The sequence below is a fragment of the Ctenopharyngodon idella genome, chromosome 3, assembly GCF_019924925.1.
Source record: "Ctenopharyngodon idella isolate HZGC_01 chromosome 3, HZGC01, whole genome shotgun sequence".
In the NCBI taxonomy this organism is placed as follows: domain Eukaryota; kingdom Metazoa; phylum Chordata; class Actinopteri; order Cypriniformes; family Xenocyprididae; genus Ctenopharyngodon; species Ctenopharyngodon idella.
The window spans coordinates 9,194,270-9,212,554 of NC_067222.1; the positions used below are offsets into that span (position 1 = coordinate 9,194,270).

The 18,285-nt window shown below is 38.6% G+C and overlaps 1 protein-coding gene across 2 annotated transcripts; it reads left to right on the forward strand.

The window, feature by feature from the left end:
- Nucleotides 1-1,631: 1,631 nt before the first annotated feature.
- LOC127509889 (GTPase IMAP family member 8-like) lies at nucleotides 1,632-17,615 on the forward strand. Of its 2 annotated transcripts, XM_051889152.1 has the most exons (5): nucleotides 1,632-1,683; nucleotides 4,249-4,284; nucleotides 5,581-6,285; nucleotides 13,133-13,729; nucleotides 14,601-17,615. In XM_051889152.1, exons 1-5 carry the CDS (start codon nucleotides 1,671-1,673, stop codon nucleotides 15,734-15,736), a joined length of 2,487 nt encoding a protein of 828 aa, XP_051745112.1. In that variant the 5' UTR covers nucleotides 1,632-1,670; the 3' UTR covers nucleotides 15,737-17,615. The 2 variants fall into 2 exon arrangements, with proteins under 2 accessions (XP_051745112.1, XP_051745113.1); XM_051889153.1 differs by lacking the exons at nucleotides 1,632-1,683; nucleotides 4,249-4,284; nucleotides 5,581-6,285 and having other exon boundaries at nucleotides 6,311-13,729.
- Nucleotides 17,616-18,285: the final 670 nt, after the last annotated feature.

The window sequence follows — 18,285 nt, forward strand, 5'->3', positions numbered from 1 at the left end:
CAAAAGAAAAAGCAACAGCCTGAACCCTATAGTGTTTCTCATCAGTTGACAGAGCTTGTCAGCTTTGACTGGCTTTAACTATTTTGTCTGAGTCAGAGTCTTGTGCAAGAGGAAGGTGAAACAACTCTCACCAACTGATTTAAAAACTGACCCTGCTGTTCATTGTATAATCTGAGTTTTTAATTGCTTGTAAGTTAGTTACATGCTTACACAATACTATATGCATATCTGCATTATTTACTGACTTATTTTGTTTTAATGGATGCTGAAATCTCAATGGTGTTAGCACTAATATATATATATATATATATATATATATAGTTATTTAGTACATTTAAGATATTGTGAAATATCAAGGCCTTTCATTATTTTATTTATTTGTTTTATTTGTTTGGTTTATTTATTTTGTAATTTTATGTTTACATAGTGATTTTTTTTGTTTGTTTGTTTGTTTTTTATATATATACACCCTTGGCAATTTTGTTATGTATTTGTTGAAGGATCAATTTAGAAAAAAAAAGAAAGAAAAAACAAAAGAAAGTTACAACACGTAAATTCATCCACTTCTCCTGAAAGACATGACACTGTGTGTCTATTGTGAATACACTTATGTTGTCACTTATGTTTGAAAGTAGTATTATTGCCGCTTTCATAGACATAAGTGCATATTTTACGTACTATAAATGTTTGTTTTGTTTGTTTGTTTGTTTTGCTACTATGTACATTTAAATGTCTAAAACCTAAAATAAACGTTATGCGATTGAAAACATTGAAAAGTTGTGATAATGACAAGCACGTCCATCTCTGGCTCAGCGCTAGCCAAAGCTCGAAAGCAGATTTGAATTTAGCAGCTGATCACGTGATGCTCTGAATGTTCTAATCGTTCTAATCACACCGGTGTAGTCGTACACATCAAAGGGTTAAGCAGAGAAATGTAAATGACACGATTTGATAAAATAACTACAAACCGAATGCACAGAAAATATGTCACATTTTGTCTTGGCAAGAAGCCTCGTAAACACAGTATGTCATGTCTCAAGTGAACTTAAACAACTGAGGAAGAATACTTATGTGTATCATTGCATTGTTCTGCATGCATTAACTAAAAGTGACAGCAGCATAATGTCATTAAAGGGTTAGTTCACCCAAAAATAAAAATGATCCCATGATTTACTCACCCTCAAGCCATCTTAGGTATACATGACTATCTTCCTTTGGACGAACACAATCGGAGATATATGTAAAAAATATCCTTGCTCTCCAAAGATTTATAATGGTTGTGAATGGGGTTGTGAATGTTTTAAAGACAACAATAAACCATCCATAAAAAAGTACTCAAAAAAGTACTTAAAAGTTTGATTAGACAATTTCCAATTACCAATGTTTTTTTTTTTTTTCCAACTATTTGTAGATAGGCCTAGATATATAGATGTTTCATTTGTAGATGCAAGAAGAAAATTTTCAGTGTAGACAAATAAACAAATGGTTTTATGTTTATATATAGAAAATACACCTTAACAAATACTGTGAATAAAAAGTGAACTTGTTCTTATATTTAATATTTTAATTTCAGTTTATCTGCAGGGGGCGCAGGTGAGTATATTTATATCTGCTGGTTTCATGTCACCGCCTTGTTTTCGGTTTATAGATGTCATGGTGTTGAGCACAAAATGGCGGGTACAGGTAAGATCTGATTAACATCCAAATATATAAGCTACTATTATTTGAGATTACTCATGATTAGTTAAGATATGAACTAATGAAGAGCTCCTTAACTACGACAGGAGTCATCATGCGTGAAAACAACAGCCTTAACTACACGTTAAAACATGTTTGATAATTAATGCATTAATTAACATTTAGGAGTAAACTAAATAAATCAGGCTCCGTAAGAGTAAATAAGTACTCAGAATTTGAATTAAACATGTAATTTAATACTGTCATAATTTAAACTGTAAATCATAATCTGCCATCTGCAGCTTTGTGACTAATGATTGGAATGGCACATGATTATTTAGCCATTAATTACATGGATCCGTCTAATCAAACGTGGAAAATAGACTAACTACCACTAATAATAAACCGTTTTCTGTTTTTTTTTTTTTTTTAGTTCATTTTTATTCGTATAGTTTCTTCCCGGAACTAAAGTATGTAGCGTTTATTTCTGGTGGGACACTCATTAATGGCGCACTCTAGGCGTTTCCTTGGCAAAGAGAAGTAATGCTGGCATTTTAAACTAATAAATGTTGACTGCTTTGGTAAACCGAATTAATGACTAAAGTCATGTTTGCATGTATGTTTTATTGGGATTTTCAGGAGGTTATGTAGTTATTTACTGTATTTTTTTGTCGTTTAAATGTATATGCTTAGATTAGCATTAGTTTGTGGACACGCCCGATTTTACATGTAAATGTGCCTATGTGTGTCTTTACAGGTATGTTTATGGCTTACTTTTAAGTACATATATGTTTAAATATATAAATAAAAGAAATACAAATATTTTTTTATCTTTGTTTTTTGTACAAGGGGTGTAAAGGAATAAGGATGGCACTCTTAATGTTTATTTATATATTAGTTAATGATTTGTAAGTGCATATGTAGTGTCTACATCGAGGTGAGTTTAAGTATGTAAAACACAATCAAAAACTACCATTGGTTAGTTAAGGATACAGTGGAAAAAGTGCAACTTTATAATTCTCTAAAGATTCTTTAAGATTAAAAAAAAAATAAAAATAAATAAATACTAATTCCCATATAGACTTGAATAGGGACCCAATTGAATCCCATTAAAATCCTGTAGAAATTATCCTACAGGATATTTATGTATTGACTCTCAGAATCCTATAGGATTCTTTTAGGACAAGATATAAATATCCTATAAGACAATTTCTATTGGAATCCTATAGGAATGGTTCCAAAATATGATAGAAATTCTATTTGGAATCCTGCACAGGTTTCTTATTGGAATCCTTTAGGATTTTTTGACAAGGGATTATTGTGTCATGACTTTACTTGAGGGGGCACATCATAATTAACTCATTATAAACCCTTAAACAGGCAATGTGCACCATGAGATACATAGATTTTAGTGTCTTGTTTGAGGCATAAGTACGATTTTTTTCATCAAATCGTTTTATCCTTTATCACAGCCTGGTCTGTCTTGAGTATGCTGGTCACATGATTTGTTTCAAGTTTTCTGTGATCAATTAGTCAGCCTGACCTAAACCCAACATGGTAAATATAAATGTATATTAATCTTACTTTTTAAAAAAAAAAAAAAAAAAAAAAAAAAAAAAAGCAAAACAACTGCTAATATTATTTGTAAACATTGTCTTAAGATGTTGAAAAAGAAAATTAAGTTATATGTTGCTCATGCTGTTACTTACTAAATATATCATTAACTTACTATCAAATACACATGCACTAGTACAATTAGTATTCAGCCCAGTTAAGTGATGTTGTGTGGCTTTTTAAAAAGTCAGAGAATGGAGGTACAGTATCATCACAGCCTGCATCTGGATGGAGAGTGAACTGTACTGATACCCTGACCTTAGTTCATGTTCCTGTTTGGTTGTTTTTTTGGAACCGATTCCTCAGGATCTGTTGTAAGTCAAAGTAGGTTTAGTTTGATGGGAAAGAATATCACAAAACAGATTAAGACCTTTTAAGATAAATTATTAGTGTATGTAGTATTTTATATGTTTGATAAGGAGGATCAGTGAAAATAATGACAAACTAATCTTGTGCCTTTCATTAATGTTTATAACGAAGCTGCTGATGTCAGTTGTTTAAATTATGACAATAATAGTTTGTTTAAATTCATTTCAAAGTCCAAATATTTCTTATTCCTTCTTATAGAGACTGTTTGATTTAGTTTACCCTAAATGTTAATTAATGCATTAATTATCAAGCATGTATTAACATGTTGTTAAGGCTGCTGTTTTTTAATGCATGAATCCTTATGACTCCTGTTGTAGTTAAGGATAGCTCTTTCTAGTTCATGATTAGTTCATATCTTCATTAATCATGAGTTCATGTTGAAGTAACTATTAATTCAGGTATTAGTACATGATTATTCATGTACTGTTATTGTAAAGTGTCACCGCATAAATTGGACAGAAAAATAAAGCACTGGTCCATTGAACGTGTTTGTTGTATCACCGTTACATTAAAATTGTAAACAGTACAGTTGTTTTCTGATGTCTCACATAATGTTCATCAGATTCACTAACAGTTTGTGTTTTGCAGCAGGCAGAAGCAGTCCAGAATGGGTTCGTCCCAACAGTAAGTCGGTTAAATTATTTGACAGCAAAAATGTGATTGTAATTTTACAGATTTGAGTTCAAGTTCAGTGACACTCATACCTTACTTAGAGTATTTCACTGATCTTCTAAGCTTTTTAATGAGCAGTTCATTGCTGTTCAGGTTTGATATGCTTTTCTAGAAATGTTTAAATGCTGTTATAGAGATTGATGTATGTATCTTGTGTGTTTGTCTTATATTAAAGTTGCAATATGTAAGATTTTTGCAGTAAAATATCCAAGTTGAGTACTTACTATTTGTAAATTGTGACAAAAATCACAATTTTAACTAAGGATCCGGGACATGTGAGCAAGTCGCCTGCCAATGCCGTCTTATCCGCATTAATCTCTGTTTCCGGATTTATTTTGTAGAAACCATGGAAACTCCAAAGACATTTTAATATATTACACATTTTAATAGACAAGGGAACAACTGTTTTGATATATTTATAGACAGAAAACTAATTGTTGTTATATAGCTCAACACGTTTAGTCTTATTGTTTAAATCAATTTTCTTGATTTTTTTTTTGCGAGTACCATGCTTTACCATGCCTCAGACACTATTTTGTGAAATAGCTAACATAGCATAATCAGATGCAGCTTTATTTTTAGTAACAATAATACAGATAATATATTAATTGCATGCCATTTATCAACACAAGCCATCCAGCATTTAATATGATAATCTAAAATCTTACTGCAGTGTGTCTCAAACGAGTGTCTCACAGCAGCCACAGAGCGAACGCACAGAGTAACGTTATAACATCATTTTCAACACACTCAAATGTATATAATAAACAGAGCTGTGTTACCTCATACTCATGACCGGAAAAGCGGAAGCGGCGCCAGCGACTGTGTCATAATAAAAGTCCCGCTGCTTGTGAGGCGTGTGTCATACTACAGTAACGTTAATAATCGCATCCATTAACATGATTTCTTCCCGAGTCCTATCCCGATTATTTTCCATGGGCTCTGAATTGAAGACGACATCTCCCAAGATTCCTTGCTCAAACTTGCCGTCATCAAGCTACGCCTTTGTTTTGAATAGGCGACATCTAGCAGACAAAAAAATACATATTGCACCTTTAAATGAGTATTGTAGGGTTTTAGCTACAGAACTTGTAATAGTTGTAGTAGTTATTTCATGGTATGACACTATCTTAAGTGACGTGACTATGTGTTAGCTGAAGGTATTTCTAAAGTAAGTGAGCAATGTATGTAAAATACATGTTGAAGTAAATTAAGTGATTGTGTGATCTGTTTCCTTTTCTCATTCAGTGTCAGAAAAACCACTGCAAGGAATTTCTGTCTCCAGTCCCTCATTCAGACGGATTGTGCTTCTGGGTAAAATTGGTGCTGGGAAAAGTGCATCTGGAAACACAATACTGGGACAGAAAAAGTTCAGATCTGAGATGAGTATGAGTTCAGTAACCCGTGAATGTTCAGAAGCTCACGCCACTGTTTCAGGCAGATCTGTGTCTGTAGTTGATACTCCTGGATTCTTTGACACACAGATAAAACCTGAGGAGTTAGATGAAGAGGTAGAGAGATGCGTTTATTTATCCAGTCCTGGACCTCATGCTTTTCTCATTGTGTTTCCTGTGATTATGAGATTCACTGAGATGGAGAAGCAGATTCCTCAGATGACTGAGATGATCTTTGGTGAGGGAGTGTTAAAATATTCCATCATTCTCTTCTCTTATGGAGATTGGATAGATGAGCCCATAGAGGAACTCATTAAGGAGAACAGTAGATTAAGAGATCTAGTTGATCAGTGTGGAGGCAGATTTCACATCTTCAACAATAAAGATCAGAATAACAAAGATCAGGTGAATGATCTACTGCAGAAGATTGACACAATGATAGAGAAGAATGGAGGAGGACACTACAGTAATGAGATGTTTGAAGATGCTCTGAGATTCAGACAAGAAGAAGAAGAGATTAGACGGAGTGTAGAAGAGAAGAGAAAAAAACAAGAAAAAGGTAAGGTTTGATTAACATCAAAACATGTATATTAGCATGCTAAAAGTTTCATCAGTGTATCTAATTCTACTAAAGCAATGAGTCTTGCTCTTAATCATAAAACTATGTCATGGTAAGTACTTGTTTACAATTAGCATTTTGAACGAGGGAGCAATAATACATACATTGCATATTTAATTCCATTAAAATTGGTGGATACAGTTTGTAAAAACCATAAAACGTGTAGTGTGTTGTTGTTAAGGTCAGCCACTTTGGTAGCTCAAGGACTGAGTTTAAAAACTAAGACCGCATTTACACTGCAGGTCTTGATGCACAATTCCGATTTGGTGACTATATCCGATTTTTTTGATGACCCGCTTACATCATCTTTTGAAAGTGACCCATATCCGATATTTGCATTTACACTATACACTGGCGAAACAGCCCAAGATGTAAGTAAAACGGCGCGATATGCAATGGATGCAGATGAAATGATTATCAATTTTGCTTTCCGCACTATCTTTAAAGGTCAGTAAAACATTGCTCTCGTAAGGCGGAGAAAAAAAGAGAAGAGCCATTAGTGTCGTGTAAACGCAGTTCGTGTCCACCTGAGTTGACGTCATTTGCCTCCGTTCCTTTTTCAATGAAGTATGACTCGCATTTACTGGGGAATATCCGATTTGACCGCTTACATGGCAGACGCAAATGCACGCATCTGGATTATATCAGATTTATTTCCACATGAGTGAGGCCTGAAACCGATCTGAGAAAATTGGAATTCATGCGTTTTTTTTCCTGCTTGCATGTTCATATATCATATCCGATCTGTGCTACATGAGAGGAAAAAATTGGAATTGGGTCACTTGAACCATGCAGTGTAAATGGGGCCTAAGAGATTGATGGACTGATACAGAGGGATATTGTAAGGAAAACTAGTCAGTTTAGCTCAAAGGAAATTATTAATTAATTTATAGGGAATTTTTAAAGAGTCACTTATTTTATAGCCGAGCAAATGAATGCAAATACGTGGGCCGTAGCTATCAACTATGTAGTTGATATCAATATCCATACTATAGAGAATGGGAATCTATGTCATTGCACGTTGCATTCTGCGTAGTCGTTGCCATATTTTAGGAGACGCTCAGGAGAGTACATTGACACCAAATAAAAATCAACATAGCAACGCTCAGTCTGCGGCCAAAACACTGCACATATTCATTGTGTATAATACACTTGGAGAAATCATAATTTCACTTTCACCATTGTGTTGTGATGTTTCCAAGCTGAAAAGCAGAAATTATGCTTCGTTTGAAATCTGTTTTCACGTCGGTCATGAGAGCAGCTAAGACAGTTCATAACACGACAATATGTGTTTTTGAAATGTATAAAATAAATATAAAATCTACCTCCATTACTACTCTATCATAGTGTTGGTGTCATAAAGTTCCAGAATGCATTGCGCTGCTGATGTCATGTTCCTATTCTCTATAAGGAAAACATTATTTATTAGCAAGGTAACTAGATCTTTAGTTTAACCCTTTAATGCCGGTTGGCGCATCGGCGCTCCCGTTTGTGTGTCTCTCTTTAAGAGCCAATAAAAACTGAACCCATATAGGTAGCACAAAAATTCTTTTTGCATACAAAACCAGAGACTTTACACATTCGAGCCTCCAACATGCTCCTGTTGCATTGTTTTCACCCTCTAATGAGTCTGAGTAATATGCGTTTACAACAAAAACAGCACAGCCGCTAACTGAATACAAATATGTAGATTTCCCGTGCTCATAACTTCATGAAAAATTATCATAGATAATAGAAAATGGCACATCATTATTTAAAGCAGATTCTCACGATTAAAAATTAAATTAAAAATTAACAAGTTACGGAATGATGTAACATACTTAGCTTAAAACATGTCTCTCATCTTTGTGGGATGCAATGTGTATCCAATGTTCCCTGAACCATCCATGTTCGTTTTTTCCAACGTGGAAAAACACAAGAAAAAAAGGTATCATCTTAAAGCTTTGAAATTCAGCTTTTAATGCATCTATTCATTTTCTATGCATCAATCCATTTTGAAAAACTATTAACGAGTGCTAAGAAGTGCCTCTAAACTGGAATTTACCGCCCGTGGGTGCCATCTAGCTGTGAAAAAATTAATAATACTTTATTCAACTATGCTATCGGCACAAAATTTGAACCAGATGCAGCTCACATGTAGGAGAGCATCACCAAAAAAGATTTTTTCTCCGATCTTATTGCCTTCCTGAGTTATTCCATGTCAAATAAAAAAAAAAAAAAAAAAATTAATAACAAAAATTTATATATATTTTATATATTTTTTGTCTTTTATCAGCAGTTTGTCAGCATGAAAATTTCCAAATGTAATTTATATTTTCTAAAAAATTAAAAAGTGTTCTATCTACTTACCATTTGACTCTCCTTGCTATAGTTTTTATGAAAAATCTTTTTATGAAAGATTAGAACTGTTATTGGCAGATGATTTGACCATACTAAACCAAAATTGTTTGGACTGAAGACTGTGAACAAATAAGAATTAAACCTGATTAAAATCAAGTTAGAGCATAAAAGACTATCTAATTATACTTATTACCAAGAGTTACCAACTCTCTTGATGACAAACGTCTCAGTTACATAGGTAACCCTCATTCCCTGAAGGAGGGAACAGAGATGTACGTCGGACAGACCGACGAATAGGACCGACGAGGCCAATCTGCAGCAGCTGCTCTCCTCGCAGCACAGGTATTTAATGAGCAGCAGTTGCGTTGCAACTGAACGAGCTGAACAAGTTAGACGGCAGCATCGGTGGGGTACAGCGACTGTGCCAACGGGACGTACGTCTCTGTTCCCTCCTTCAGGGAACGAGGGTTGCCTATGTAACCGAGACGTTCCCATTCAGTCGGTCACTTTCGACGTACGTTGGACAGACCGATGAATAGGAATCCCTACCAAAGCGCCACAGGCGCTGCCCCCTTCCAATGCTCTGTTGCAAGCCTCCTGACAGGGCTAACATGGAGAGTGTCGATTTGTCGATCTGTTCCCCAAAAACCCATTCAGTGAGACTATTGGATACCTTTTCACTGGGCAAGGAACGCTGCAGAAGCCACATCCTTCCCCCAAGGAGTTATGTGGAGAAGTACATAAGGACTAACCCAGTAGGGCTGTACCACATATGGAAGTACTGGGGTGACTCCAACCTGATGTAAGACGGGTTCTCCCAGAGGGAAAGACACAGACTTCGTCTAGGAGCAACTGTGGAATAACACATATGGGATCCCTGTAGGATCACACATATGGAACCCAGCCTAAACTCAGTTCTCAAGGATACAACGGAATATAGGCCTGGCGCTAGACGCTCCGCCATGTCTGGCTGCCAAAGGGTGATCGGAGGTCTCAACAGGGTCTGCCTTGTAGGGACTCTCTGAAGCAATAAGCAAATGTAAGCGCAGCAAGCCGACACTAAGCCGAGGCCTCTCTGTGCCTCTGACCTGAGGTGAGAACACGGGAGGAGACCGGCTCAACGCGAAGGCTGTAGAATCTAGCAAACGTGTTTGGTGTCGCCCAGCCCGCAGCTCTACAAATATCTGTCAGCGAGGCACCACGAGCCAGCGCCCAGGAGGATGCAACACCTCTCGTAGGGTGAGCATGCAACTTGAGCGGGCAGGGCACGCCTTGTACTTGGTAAGCCAAGGCGATGGTGTCCACTATCCAGTGGGCCATCCTCTGCTTGGAGACAGCCTTTGCCTTCTGCTGGCCTCTGTAACAGGCAAAGAGCTGGTCTGAGGTCCTGAGGCTTTGAGTTCTGTCTATGTACAGTCGCAAATCGCAAACTGGACAGAGCAAAGCCAGGGCTGGGTCTGCCTCCTCCGGGGGCAGCGCTTGCAGGTTCACTCCCTGGTCCCTGAAGGGAGTGGTAGGAATCTTGGGCACATAGCCAGGCTGGGGTCTCAGTACCACGTGGCCGTGGCTGTCGCCCGGCCCAAACTCTAAGCACGATTCATCGACCGAAAATGCCTTCAGGTCCCCTACCCTCTTGATGGAGGCCAATGCAACCAGCAGTAAAGTATTTATAGACAGAATCTTTAAGTCTGCTGACTGCAAGGGCTCAAAGGGAGCATTCTGGAGTGCTTGAAGCACCAGAGCAAGGTCCCAAGAGGGTATGGAAGGGGGTCGAGGAGGATTTAACTGTCTCACCCCCCTAAGGAACCTGACGACCAGGTCATGCTTACCAACAGACATGCCATCGATGTGTTTGTGGTATGCGGAAATTGCGCCAGCATGAACTTTGAGGGTGGAGGGAGACAGCCTATGCTCCTGCAAGAAGGAAAGCATGACTCTGATCGAACATCCTCGGGGGTCTTCTCAGTGAGAAGAGCACCATTCCACAAACAGGTTCCACTTCACGGCGTAAGCACGTCTCGTAGACGGTGCACGTGCAAGTGATGGTGTTGAGTACCTCGGGAAGTAAGCCACCTAGAACCTCTGCGTCCTGTCCAGGGACCAGACATGGAGTTTCTAGAGATCTGGACGCGGGATGAATGGCGCAAAGCGACCTTGGATGGGACAGTGGGACACTGGGGAATTAAGGAAGCTGACTTTGTCGATATCCCTCATGTCAGCCAGACACAGCCAGAGATGCCGTTCCTGGACCACATCGCACGACCCACTGACCGCGCCGTATCCTTCGTTGCATGAAGCCTGAGGTCCGTCATGGCACAAAGTTCTTGAAGAACTTGCGGATCGTGACCACCCTCGTGCAGGTCCTTCAGTGCCTTGGCCTGATGGACCTGCAACAACGTCATAGCGTGTAGGGTGGAAGCGGCTTCCCCGCAGGCCTGATAAGCCTTGCCGGTAAGATCCGACGAGTGCTTACAAGCCCAGGAAGGGAGAGACGGCTCCCCCCACCAGGTGGAGTTAGGGCACAGTTGCATAGCAATGGTCCGCTTCACAGGGGGGATGGTGCTGTCCACGTACCGGTGAGTTCTTCTTGCACCTCCGGGAAGAAAAGAACCAGGGTGGGTGGATGAGAATCAGCACGTGCCACCCCGAGATACCAACCACGATGGCTCGGGACACAGTGGAGGATTCCACACGAGCCTGACCTTGTTGGCGGCCCTGGAAAGCATAGCCATCATTTCCAGGTCCAAATCGGGCACAGCTACCACTGCCCGAAGCAACCCTCTGAGGAGGACTGGATCGAGGCAGTGGGACCAGGACTCTGCCCCTTTGCAGGAACTGGATTGCAACTCCGAGATGGTCATCTTCCCACAATGGGTACATGACTCATCCACAAACGCTGTCTCAGCGTGTTGTAAGCCCAGACACATGATACAGTGCTTGTGACCATCCCTCGGTGCCAGGTAACGACCGCATCCAGAAACACACAAGTAGAATGTCATCTTTAAAAAGACGCAAGCTCTACTTGTGTAAGCTCTATCAGGGACTTGCTCTTTAAAAGTGCTGAAGCACACAGGGGAACGGCCACAGCAACACAAACAGGAATTATGTGCAGCCTGATGTGTGCTATCCTCAAAAAAGAAAAATAATCAAAAGAAAGAGAGGACTCGACCCCACTGCTATGCTGTCTGCCCCGCACTGGAGAAAAGAGAAGTATGAAGAGCTGGACTCATCTTAGAAGACACTTGCTTACAGAAACACAGAAACTTATGTTCGGCTCGGAAGTGAAAAGCTGAAGATGCAACGCACCTGTTGCTCTTAAACCCCCGCGCTGCTGAGCTGAGACCTTCAAGACTTCTATGGCATATATCTGCTATTGATGTGCATGTGGTGTATTCACCGCCACAGTCACCACATCAGGATGAACTCATTGAGCACTTGATAGTCTGATTTGCTCCGCACTACGTACCCAGACATTGGACTTATTATACTTTGAGAAGAGTTGTCTGGATGACAATCTCTGCCAAGTAGTTCAAAATAACACTGGAGGCAACACAATTCTTGACATGATCATCATGAATATGAAAACAATAAAAACCTGAAAATCTTCCCCCATCAGTTCAAGTGACCATACTTGTGTATTTTGGAGCCCTAAAGCACAATTAAGACCACTTAAACGGATGGTACAACCTATGAGAACTATTCTACAACTCATAATCTAGTTAATCTAATGGACTTTGTATATAAGGCTAATGAAGCATTGGGCTCAGTGTGTACATTACTATAAGATATTGCCAAGGCATTCAATGCTATCGACCATACGGTAACAATCCAATGCCTTCTTGATTTTGGAATGAGGCATAGCCTTATTCCTTGGCTTTGGAATTTAATGACCATCTGATGCCAGAGGGTGAGATATCATGGATGTCTTTCTGATTGGGAATATCCCTCATCTGGCATTGCTCAAAGAGCTATACTTGAGCCTATAATCATTCTAGTTTTGATTAACAGTGCTTTTCAGAACGTAACAGGCAACTGGATATATGTGAATAACATGACAATTGCCCAGAGGTGGACTCCTCAACTACCCTTCAACAGACATTGAACAATCCTAATGTTTTAGTAGAGAATCATAAAATGAAACTCAACCCAAAGAAATGCAAGGTCTTGCCTGTCACTAGCACGAGGCAGGAACTGGTGGAGCCTTTATTCACCATTGATCAAAACATCTTGGAAATTTGGGACATGTTTTTGGGGTATTATTCAGATTGATTTGAAATAGGATTGTCAAGTGGACCACATGTTGTCCTTGGCTAACAGAAAGCTTTTTGTCCTCTGTCGGTTAAAGAAATTTGCTGTCTGTGATCTTGATTTGGTTACCATCTATAAAGGTATGTGCGCCATAGTTTTCTATTTTGTCTTACACAATGTTGATGTTATTTATTTCTAGGTTGTGAAATAAAAATGGAGGAAACAATCTTAATGCCGAAAGTGTGCTTGCATTTGGTCTTGCTGGGAAGAACTGGAGCTGGGAAAAGTTCAACAGGAAACACAATACTGGGACGCCAAGCCTTTATTATAACGGAAACCTACAAATCTGTCACTCGAGATGTTGCTGCTGAAGTCGGTGATATTTGTGGATTCGCAGTCACTGTTTATGACACACCAGGATTTTCTGGTACAGAGAGTAAGGAACAGCTTGAGAAATATCAGGAGGTTCTGCAGAAATGTGGATCAGGCCTGTGTGCTTTTCTCCTGATTCTTCAGTCAGACATATTCACTCAAGAAGATCAGAAAATTGTGGAGAAGATTGAGGAACTGTTGATAGAAAAATACCTTAATAAAACCTGGATTCTTTTCACCAGAGGCGATCAACTGGAGAAAGAAAATAAGAAGATAAACAAAGTCATTAATGAGACTGAAAGCTTGAAGAAACTTACTCAGAAATATGAGGGCAGATGGCACATGTTCAACAACAAGACAAAAGGACAGAGCGACCAGGTGAAATCTCTGATAGCGAAAGTTTTCCAGAACAACTTCAAGAACTGTAAGTCTATATTAATTAAATTTGAAGGGAAAGTTCACATTAGGCATAAAGGATTTTGGGTTTATTTATTAAAAATAATACAAATATTTCATTCATTCTCTTACAGTATCTGGTTTCCCACAGAATATTAGTAATAAAGGATAACATTTTAGGACAGTTTGTTTAATAAACCAAAGAAGTTTGTGTGTTTAAAGGATTAGTTCACTTTTAAATGAAAATTAGCCCAAGCTTTACTGGCCCTCAAGCCATCCTAAGTGTATATGACTTTCTTTTTTCTGACAAAGATAATCTGAGAAATATTAATAAATATCCTGACTCATCCGAATTAAATGTCCCGCTTCTGCCAGACTGCTTTCCATATTAAAATTACGGAAAAACTGTACTGGAGTCGTGTCAGTTCCGTAAGTTGAATAGAGAAGGCGTAGGACATACAGCGTAAGCTTTCTGAAGAAGGTCGGTCAGAAGTGTCAGTCTGGCGGAAGCGGGATATTTAACTTCATAACTTGTTAAATATGGGTTGTTGTTGTTGTTTTTTGTTGTTTTTTTTTACACAAATGCATACTCGTTTGGTAACGCATACTGCCATTGTAAAGCGCAGATGCCTCAGGATATTTATTAATATTTCTCAGATTGTCTTTGTCAGAAACAAGAAAGTAATTTACACCTAGGCTGGCTTGAGGGTGAGAAAAGCTTGGGCTAATTTTCATTTGAAAGTGAACTAATCCTTTAAGTGTTAGTGATATTGTCACCTTTATCTGCATACAGTATTTATTCTATGTTAACTGTAGTGTGTTGGTATAATTAAGCACATAAGTACATGCTAAGGTGAAATAAGTCAATGTTTGTAATGTGTTTTCTTTGTTTTCCATAGTTTCCAAAAAACCTTGGCAAAGTATTCCCATCAACATCCACGACATCTCTGCTGACAGTCTTTCATTCATAAGGATTGTTCTTCTGGGTAAAAGAGGTGCTGGGAAGAGTGCAGCTGGAAACACAATACTGGGACAGAAAGTGTTTGAATCTTCAGTTTGCTCAAATACAGTAACCCGTGAATGCTCAGAGAGACACGCCACTGTTTCAGGCAGATCTGTGTCTGTAGTTGATACTCCTGGATTCTTTGACACGCAGATGAACCCTGAAGAGTTAATGATGGAGATTGCCAAAAGTGCTTATTTGTCCAGTCCTGGACCTCATGCTTTTTTCATTGTGTTCAAAGATAATATGAGGATCACTGAGCAGGAAGAAAAAATTCCTCATATGATTGAGATATTGTTTGGTCAGGAGGTGTTAAAATACTCCATCATTCTCTTCACTCATGGAGATCAGCTGAAAGGAGAATCCATGGGTCAAGTCTTTGAGAAAAATGGTGCATTAAGACGTCTAGTTGATCAGTGTGGAGGCAGATTTCATGTCTTCAACAATAAAGATCAGAATAACAGAGAGCAGGTGAATGATCTACAGCAGAAGACTGACACAATGATAGAGCAGAATGGAGGAGGACACTACAGTAATCAGATGTTTGAAGATGCTTGGAGATTCAGACAAGAGGAAAGAGAGGGGAGACAGAGAGAGGAAAAGGAGAGACAGAAAGAGGATGAGAGGAGACGGAGAGAGGATGAGAGGAGACAGGAAGAGATGAAACGGAGAGAAGAAATCAAGAGGACACAGAAAGAGGAAAGAGAGAGGACACTGAGAGAGGAAGAGCAGAGACAGAGGGAGTATGAGAGGAGACAGAGAGAAGAGAAGAGAAAAGCACAAGGGATATTTAGTAAAGTTCTTATCTTTGGTGCTGCTTGTGCTGGAGCTGTTGTTGCTGCACCTGTTGGTGCTGTTCTTGCTGGAGCTGCTGGTGTTACGGCTGCTGTTGGAGCTGTTGCTGGAGCTGTTGGTGTTACGGCTGCTGTTAGAGCTGTTGCTGGAGCTGCTGGCACACAGAGGAGACAGGAAGAGGAAGAGGAGCAAAGACAACAGGAGAAAAATGAAGAAGAGCAGAACTTGAGAACGTAAAAATGAGACCATAATGTCTGTCAGATGGATTGAAGTCTGCCAGAATGAAAATGGAAAACCGGAGGCAAGAAGGAACACCCAAGGCAAACGAACTGGTAGTCCCACAAGTCTTTATAGAAGGTTCGCACAATAACAACACTCTTCACATACATGTAAAAGAGCGAGTATAAAACAGGAAAAGAAAGCACTCTGATAAACACTACCAATCAAAGTGAAAAAGAAACATTAGTACACTAACAGCAGTCAGCAGTAGAGCATCCGTCTCTCTTCACTCAAGCATTCTCTCTATCTGTGCGTGCACGTGCAAACAATAACGTACGCCATAGAAGTCATTTTAAGCCTTGTTTCCACCACTTTCCCCAGGAACTAGGGACTTTGGAGTGATACTCTGTGTGTTTCGACCGCAGAAACCAGTGTCTAAATGAATTTCCACATAAAAAATTCACCCTTAGAAAGTCCCTGCTCATGAGGTAGTACTTTTCCCACGTTCAGGAACTTTCGGGGGTGGGACTTGGGTGCTGAACATGCTGATTGGTTGAGTTCACGCAGCATTTCATTTCAACAACCATTTTTAAAAGTTTGTTGTGGTGCGTGCAGTAAGAGTCATTTGCTATTCGAATCAACAATGAAGTTTTAAAAAACATGACTGACAGACTGAAGATGAGGTTCAGGCTTTATTAAGGTTATATGCGGAGGGCGAAATCCAGCCGGAACTGAAAAGTTTTGTGCAGTCCTACACCCCCGGACTTAATCTTCATGTACTTTAGACCGCGATGGAAACGCAGACAGCAACAAGTCTACTGTTCATGTCATGAACAGTGTTTAACATTAGGTGGTCGTTACAAGGCATAGTTATAAAAAAGTTAAAAAATGAAATAGGGAAGAATAAAAGAGAGGGAGAGAGAAAGAGAGAAAACAGATGGAAGAAGGAAGGACCATACAGAGTAACAAAGCTTTTACCAACATTGACAACAGCTGATAACGTCAGCCTGAGAGAAACACATCTTCGTTTAACATGGTGTTTGCTGGGATTATCATCATTATTGTAGTGATTTCACTTTTGCTCATCTCAGGACACTAATTAATGTAGTGATTGTTACTTGGGTCACCGCTGATGTCAATTAAGGTGTGGTTATGAGTACATCTGATGACCACTTCCCCCCTTCTCCTAGTTAAGGGCACAATATACAACAATGCCAAGGTCTTTGGAAAAAGGTTTGGTTCAGTGATATTTATGTTCCACGTGGTTGAGTCCGATGACAGTGACATCTTCCACTGGTTGTGCTGGGTGACAATACAGTGGGAAAAGGAGCTGGAATCTGTTTCAACAGCCTTGAACACGAAGCTCTGTGATCTGTACTTTGTTGGGTTGTACTGCATTGCTGTTTTCTTTCACTTTTGTATTGTTTGGCTACACACACTGTTTGCAGTTAAATAAAACAGACTGCCCTGTTCCAGCTGCTACTACTATGATGATATGAAATTAAATAGTATAGATGAAATTATTGTGATGTCAATTAACATAAAATATAAAATAATTATTAAATTTCATCAAGTAAATGTTGACTAATTCTGAGTAAGTAACACCATTTTACTTAAACAAGAAAAAATAAAGGGAAAACTTTATGGACTTGTCGACTTTGTTTGCAGTGGAAATGGCCCTGAGAAGCACACAAGGCAATCGAGATCAAAAATCTTCTGTCAGAAATGAGCTTGAGCACAGTGTCACAACTGTACTTTACTTTCACTTTCACTTTTGAATCATGTGACGCTGTTTCTCACCGGAAGGGGCCGCTGTTACTGATTCAAAATGATTTCAATGATTATTGCCATATAAATGAATAAACAGTTTTACATGACAATTAAAAAATGTATTTCATTTTTTTTTTTTTTTTTTTCAAATTTATTTTTTTTAATAGACACCTAAACCTTAATTTATTTGTTTAGTTTTCTTACACTTGAAATATATCGAAATCACTGAGGGGTCATTTGTTGAATCCTTGAAATGGTCTGATCTCTGTTTATGTGTCTTTATTCATTAATGAGTGAAAATATCACATTTATTTTATTAATGACTGCTATATGTGCTTTAATGCACTTGCTGCTCGTTGACAAGTTTGGGTGAGTAAAGGCAAAACACACAAGATATAGTACCTTTAATGCCCTTAGATGGCAATATTCTTTATAGCAGAAATAAACTGCTGCAGAAAAAGTTAGGTGCCATGCAAAATGTAATGTGTAATTGCATTACTCATTACAAATGTAGTGGAGTAAAAAGTACATTTACTTGTTTAAAAATCTAGTCAATAGAGAGTAAAAGTTGCCAATATAAACAACATTTTAAATGTTTATTTTAAAACAACATTCAGGGGCAATAAACCTGTCTGCATATTTTTTTTTTTTTTTTTTTGGTACCTAAAAGTTAACAGCAAGTCTTGTACACCTGATTTTGGGGGAGAAAAGAGTGTTATCAGATATCTTGAAGAGACACCACCCATAAAGGAGAACAGAATTCTCATAAGTTTTCAATCTATGATTGAATGTTGTAC

What these genes read in the sequence shown, in the direction of transcription:
- LOC127509889 (XM_051889152.1), top strand. An exon ending in AGAATGGGTTCGTCCCAACA is followed by an intron (nt 4,285 to 5,580) that starts GTAAGTCGGTTA and finishes TTTCTCATTCAG; the next exon opens with TGTCAGAAAAACCACTGCAA. An exon ending in CCAGAACAACTTCAAGAACT is followed by an intron (nt 13,730 to 14,600) that starts GTAAGTCTATAT and finishes TGTTTTCCATAG; the next exon opens with TTTCCAAAAAACCTTGGCAA.